Source organism: Fusarium vanettenii (genome assembly GCF_000151355.1).
Source record: "Fusarium vanettenii 77-13-4 chromosome 8 genomic scaffold NECHAsca_11_chr8_3_0, whole genome shotgun sequence".
NCBI lineage: Eukaryota > Fungi > Ascomycota > Sordariomycetes > Hypocreales > Nectriaceae > Fusarium > Fusarium vanettenii.
Window position 1 is genome coordinate 467,948 of NW_003315873.1, and position 6,000 is coordinate 473,947.

Sequence of the window (6,000 nt, forward strand, 5' to 3'; positions counted from 1 at the left end):
GCCTCATTTCTTGGGCCTCCTGGGGCTTGCGAACTGGTTCGCCAACCCTATATGAGGCTCTTGACGTTTTGCGAACCAGTTCGCCATACAGCTTGCGGCTAGGTTACGGCTCGGGGGGAGCCTCCGCCGGCAGCCATGACCTTGATCTGAGGCTATTTCAGATTTGGCGGACCAATTCACTTCCCAACAGAGCTGCCTTGCTATGTGAGGTGTGAACCAGTTCCTGAGAGCTTACAATGCCGCCGTCCTTTCAATACCGTCCTCCAGTCGTGGGGGTTTGCGCATACTCTATCTACTATCCGATATGGGGCCCATAAGCCCTCCCTCAACCGATCAAGATACCAGGTCTGATGATGCGACGAATGTCGACGTTTACTGCATAACAAGAAGTCAGAGCAGCCTAGGTACGGTCGCGATTGCGATGACTTACACGCTTTCGTTTCGAACAAGCGAGCAAAAAAGAAAAGAAACGAAACGACAAACTCAGTTGGTCCCTGACCGAGTATGCCACATGCCGCCTCTTGCAGATTGCCTTACAATCCCTGTCGTGGAGGTCTGGTTGCCTTTTGTCGCCTTCAGCCCGCCAGGGGTGGAATCTGTATGCCCACCCCCTAGGCTACGAGGCTGCGAGGTACCTGCACCAAGCGCGTTACTAGTATCCAAGCCCAGAAAAGTACATTATTCAATTAAACCGTACATCTCTGGTGTAAGTGGTACTACGTGTTGACGAGCGGAAGTCTGGTCGGTTGACTGTTAATGAAATACAATGAAAACCTTGCCGGATACAAAAATTGGACAAAATCACCGCCTTCATAGTACTCACACTGAATGGGACGTGAGGAGTATCTCTCTTGCAGACACATGTGTCTGAAACTGAGATCAAATAGCCTCCTAGGATACACGAGGGCGAGAAGCCTCGCAGTGAGACATTTGTGCAGTGATTGTTAGACGCCATCTGGACCCAGGATCAGTCAAATCTAACGGTCCTCCAGAGCCTGGTGGCAGGACTGAATATTGATGGAAAAGCCATCTCCGGCTATCAATAGCACCTGAGCACCTAAGCACTTGAGCATTTGAGTACTTGGGCACCTGGGCACCTGGGCACCTATCTCAACATCAGTCAATCTGCACATCCTTAGCACACTTCTGCTAATCTTGCGATGAACGTAAGCCAATTTTGTGTCCAACAGTAATTACCAACACTTATTGAACCTGATAGTGGCCTCGCCTCTTTTTTTTTCGCGATAACAAAGGGCTTGGTCATCTGGTGACACTCGCCAACAGCTCAAGCATAGCCCTCACTTTACAGCGAGTCCTCCGCCGTAGCATCCCAGGCTGCCTTCCACGATCCAAATACTGCAGCGGAGAGAATAGCTTTGCCTGGAAGCCGATGGTCTCGGAAGGAAATATGGAAGTCGTTCTCCCAGTGCTCCATGGCAAGGCTGCAAGCATGGGTGACCAAGTACCATATCTTGGACAAGCCATGTTCCCAAGGACAGGCGTATTATAAGCTGCTCGTGTAGCTATTATGTTCTGGTGATTAACTTAATTGGGTGATCTCCTATTGACAGCCTTGTCACAACATTACTTTGCATGGCACACAGCATCTATCATCAGACACGGGGTTGGATCAAAGATAACTGGAATGTTGCGGTCTGGCTTCAGCATTTTTCTCTCCCTTACTACTTGAGCAACTAATCCGATTGTTCAGGCAGTAGAAGCCATCGACTTGAGACTGCACATGGTGAAATGGATGGTATTGAGCATCTAGCGATGGCTGTGCATCTTCCATCAACTGTGTATTAATGACTTGTAGCTCAGCCGTAGATCCCCTAGACCCCTCAAAGGCCCTGAAAGCAATTTGTTCGAAGACTTTTCTTTTGGTGCTAGTGTAGTTGTCGTTGTTGTTGCTGCTCCTGTCCTTGTAATTGTTCCTGTCGACGCGGTAATGGCGTCCTGGATCAAACTATCCCCAAGAAGGGATGTGTCGTAGATGAATGGGCCGAGCATGGAGATGGTATCACCCCTGGACACAAAAAAAGATGAGATGAAATCTGGGCCAGGCCTTAATCAGACTTACTTGCACGGGCTGCCGGAGGTCGTGTTGGAAGAAACAACTTGGGAGCTCATGGTAGGCGTGAACTCGAGAATGGAAGACTTGAATGGGGCCCAGCCAGGACGTGGTGCAGACTGAGGAAATGGGTCGACGGAGGCAGTCCAATAAGCAAATGTAAAGGGAGGAGCAAGAAACATATTTGATCTTGGGATGAGAGCTGGTGCAGAAGCTGAGTTGACCAAATGAAGAGAGGAGGATTGGCCAAGGTAGTGTTTGAGAATGACTTTGCCATGGCAAAAAGAGTCAGGACAGATCAAGTCACTTCTGATTGGATTCTTCGCGGTCGCTGTCCTTGGCTTTGGTGTTGTTTGGATCAATCCCTTTGCTAGTTTTCCCATCGCGTGCGGAGTCCTTGTTGGCGTCGGCATCAGCTCGTCGCATAAGGCGTTCCGTAACTGAAGAGGTGTCGTAGATGAATCGAGGCAGCATGGAACCTTTGTGGTCCTTATTTGGGTTTGCTTTCTCTTCTTCTTCTTCTTCTTCTTCTTCAATGGCGGGCGGGGTCTTGTCGCCTGTGGGATCCGGGTCGCTGGGGGCCTCGTCGGCGGCCATGATTGCCAAGTGGTCAATGGCCCTGTTGTCGCCCTGGTTTTTTTAGGTCAGGCCCAAACGTGTCTGATAATTGTGGAAAAGAAGTAACCACAATGATCGTGAACCGACGAGGTCTTGGCCGTTGAGTGTTGGTATGGGAGTAGGAAGTGACCTGAGAAGCAAGAAGTCTCTGAGTCTGGTCGCTTGTGGGAGAGAATGGAGCAGGGAGAGATAAGTTTCTTCTTGGGAGGAAGAAAGCGCGGTTCTTATACTTGTAGAAAAACATTGAATCATAGGAAATGATGGTGTTGGCAACTGATTATACTTCATCAAGTCATGGTTGTGCTACAGGGCAGGTTTGTATTAAGAGTCAACCCTTCGGTGGGACACGAAGATGAAAGGTCACCTGCAGGTCAACATATACAACAACTCTTATTCACCACTATAACATTCATCGGAAGGATATTGGAACACAAACTCTCAGGTGTGTAAATTTCCAAGACCAACAGGAGCTTTTGGCCAGTGGTCCACACTCCCAAGCATCACTCTCAACTGTGAAGCCAACTCCGTGGACATGGAGCGGGCTCTTGCAAACACCAGGTACGTCGCACTTCTGCCGCACCTGTCGAAGATACCGGCCCACAAGCCCACCGTGACCAACTTGGCTAATAGGTAAGTGTGACAAGGACTCATCTCGTCTGCAACAGTTGACTCAACACTCAACAAGCAGAACACCAAGAATTCAGTGACTGAAAGACTCTTAGAGATGTCAGCAGATGAAAGAATCACAAGTGATAAGGTGCACAAGTAAGGCTCGTTGTCAAGCTTGGTACGGGATACCAGGAGTTCGTTCCTCGAATGTGGACGATGATCCAAGGTTACATTTGATGCGGATGGCTCTTCAGCCGCAGAAGGAGACAATCAGTGTGAAAATGAATTGAGTTTATGTAATGTCAGATGCTGTGAGGCTCAATCAAGTGTATGCAGCCACGTCATGAACTCACAACTAGGGGGGCCGTTGCTTTGATTGACATGGATTGTATTCGGGGATTAGCTGACTTCACAGCCCGAAATTTCTCCTTGAAAGAGTGAAATGAAGGTGTTTTACGAAAGGTGAATAGATTGGAACTTGGGTCTTCTTCTGTTATTGCTGCCTGTACGTGATTCTCAGATGACCGGATTGCCTGTTAGGGGTGAGGTAGGATCCCCGACTCACGGCTCTCTCCTCTTCTCGACCATTTTATCCGACACATCACACCCAGTCGCTGAATACGGATCATAAGGCACTAGTGGGCGTATAAAATGGGCAAACTCTTCGGCAAGACCATCATGCCAGACGTCTACTCGCTGCCCCGAAATGTCGTTCCCATAGACCGTATCGAGATCATACATCATGGCGAACTTGTACCTCCCGGGACCCGTCCTCTGATATATCTTGGCCCTTTATACACAGATTAGTCATATCTCAGTATAGAGAGGCCTGCAGAAAGGTGCTTACCTTTGGACTGTCTCCGCAGATAGGCGGTCCCGGAAATCTCGTTCAACAAATGGTTTCTTCCAATGTCTTTCCTCAACACAAGCTTTCCACTTTTGCCCAGATGCCGATACTGGCGAACAGGAAGATGAACGCACCCAGTTCCACCGGCGCTTTGGGAGGAAGTCTGGTTCGAAGAGATCCTCGCCGTTGTCTGTTATGGTATCCTTCCACGAGATGCCGCCCGCTTGCAACAGGGATGGTAGGTCGTCAAGGAACATGGTGTAATTTATTGTCCATTGGGAGCATCTCACATGTTTTGCATAGGTATATGCCGTGAGTTTCACCTTCCAACCCCATTTCTCAGTCCAGTCGTAATCGCCTGATTCTGTCGTGTCCATGGTATACTCAATCTCGCCTGGCTGTATGGGCGTTCCGTTTACTGCGAAAATGGATACCGTCTCTTGTTCAGGGCGCGGACCGCGTAGGCCACGGAGTGCTTGCATCACCTTTTCCTTCGTACTTCGATCTTTGGTTGGTTTTGTGGTTTGGTCTGGAGTTGGCTTCGCAACCTCCCAGGTTTGGCGGTATTCTCCATCCATCCACCAAGGGCCGACCGCGGCGGTGGTACCACCATTGCTGGCAATCCAGCCTCTCACAGCAAAGGTACCAACCTGATACTTCGTGGGGGGCTTGAGGATCTCTTCATTTCCTGGCCGCGTACAAGTCAAGTAATGTCGGTCAACCCGACGGGTAGCCACTTCGTAGGATGGGGGTGGGGGATTGACCATGGTTGTTAGGGCTTGAGGGATTGACCGAGATGTTATTGTTGGAAGACACAAGAAAAGTAGGAATCTTGAGGCGGCTGGCCTTTATATACCCTGTTGGGGGAATAAACCTTGGACAAACTTAGAGTTGAAGCCTGCATCATGCGACTGTAGGTTTGGCTGGGATGGGGCCAAGAACCATGAGCATCTAAAACAGTATAATATGCGTCAGAATAGGGTATAGATGTTTAAAAAGCTAGCTTAACTATTTAATACCTCTATGTGTTATGTAGCAGGTTAGTGTCAGGACCAGGGAAACGGTTCGAACCACTCACTTCTGAATACGCGTGTAATAAAACGGTGTTTCTTCGTCCAATCGGATCTAACACTGCATAAACTTTATTCCTTAGGATTAATTTCACATCTCGATCGTAGGACAGTCCATTTTCCAGCTATGTTGCCGTTTGGTAGGATTAATCCTGTGTGACTTCGGCTCATCGCACCGCTCCGAAAACCCGTAGCCGATTTGTGTTTGCAGTCGGTGTCGAGCTTTCAACCGAACCACTCAAGCGGAGTCAAGCAGGTACAAAAACTCTGATTGGCATGGAATATGAGGCTCTGCCGCGGAGCCGTTCCGACCTTCGCGTGTTGGTTGTGACTGTGTACCCTTTGGCACAACTGTTGTGTGCCAAGGCCACGCAACTAAGGAGCAACCTCACAGGCATCATCTCGATTAGGTAGGCCAATGTATAAACTCGCATGCCTACGCATATGCAGCTTCTCGCCTACCGGTTCGGTTGTCAGACTCGGAGATATCCGGTGCCTCTGCGTGAGCTTCGTGTTGCGCGGGTGCTCGGATCGCTGCATGCAAGTGACGCAAATAGCCTTATGAGCCAGAAAACGACACGTACAACGTCGGATACTTTGTAAGACAGGGCTTTGTGACGCCATTGAAAGATCTGTTCTAGGATATCTACCGGGTTATTGGACGGGCGATGCCTCCGATCGGATATCTGCGTCCTGCTGCTGCTGGAACTGGTGGGGAAAAGGTCCATGAATCAGTACAGCGGTACACCCTGCGCTACGGTAAGCCGGAGAGTTGCTTGAAGTGA

The 6,000-nt window shown here is 49.5% G+C and overlaps 3 protein-coding genes across 3 annotated transcripts; 1 reads left to right on the forward strand and 2 right to left on the reverse strand.

Annotated features, from left to right (window-relative positions):
- Window positions 1-1,630: 1,630 nt before the first annotated feature.
- NECHADRAFT_84070 (uncharacterized protein) lies at window positions 1,631-2,668 on the reverse strand (the record flags this gene model as incomplete). Its single annotated transcript, XM_003048489.1, has 3 exons — window positions 1,631-1,934; window positions 2,081-2,260; window positions 2,379-2,668. The coding sequence occupies 3 exons, from the start codon at window positions 2,666-2,668 to the stop codon at window positions 1,631-1,633; spliced, it is 774 nt and encodes a 257-aa protein (XP_003048535.1).
- A 1,123-nt stretch (window positions 2,669-3,791) lies between these two features.
- NECHADRAFT_84071 (uncharacterized protein) lies at window positions 3,792-4,912 on the reverse strand (the record flags this gene model as incomplete). The annotated part of the gene is made up of 3 exons (XM_003048490.1): window positions 3,792-3,831; window positions 3,864-4,088; window positions 4,146-4,912. The coding sequence occupies 3 exons, from the start codon at window positions 4,910-4,912 to the stop codon at window positions 3,792-3,794; spliced, it is 1,032 nt and encodes a 343-aa protein (XP_003048536.1).
- Window positions 4,913-5,168: 256 nt separating this feature from the next.
- On the forward strand, window positions 5,169-6,000 carry NECHADRAFT_84072 (uncharacterized protein; the record flags this gene model as incomplete). Its single annotated transcript, XM_003048294.1, has 5 exons — window positions 5,169-5,184; window positions 5,427-5,625; window positions 5,666-5,717; window positions 5,773-5,814; window positions 5,857-6,000. The coding sequence occupies 5 exons, from the start codon at window positions 5,169-5,171 to the stop codon at window positions 5,998-6,000; spliced, it is 453 nt and encodes a 150-aa protein (XP_003048340.1).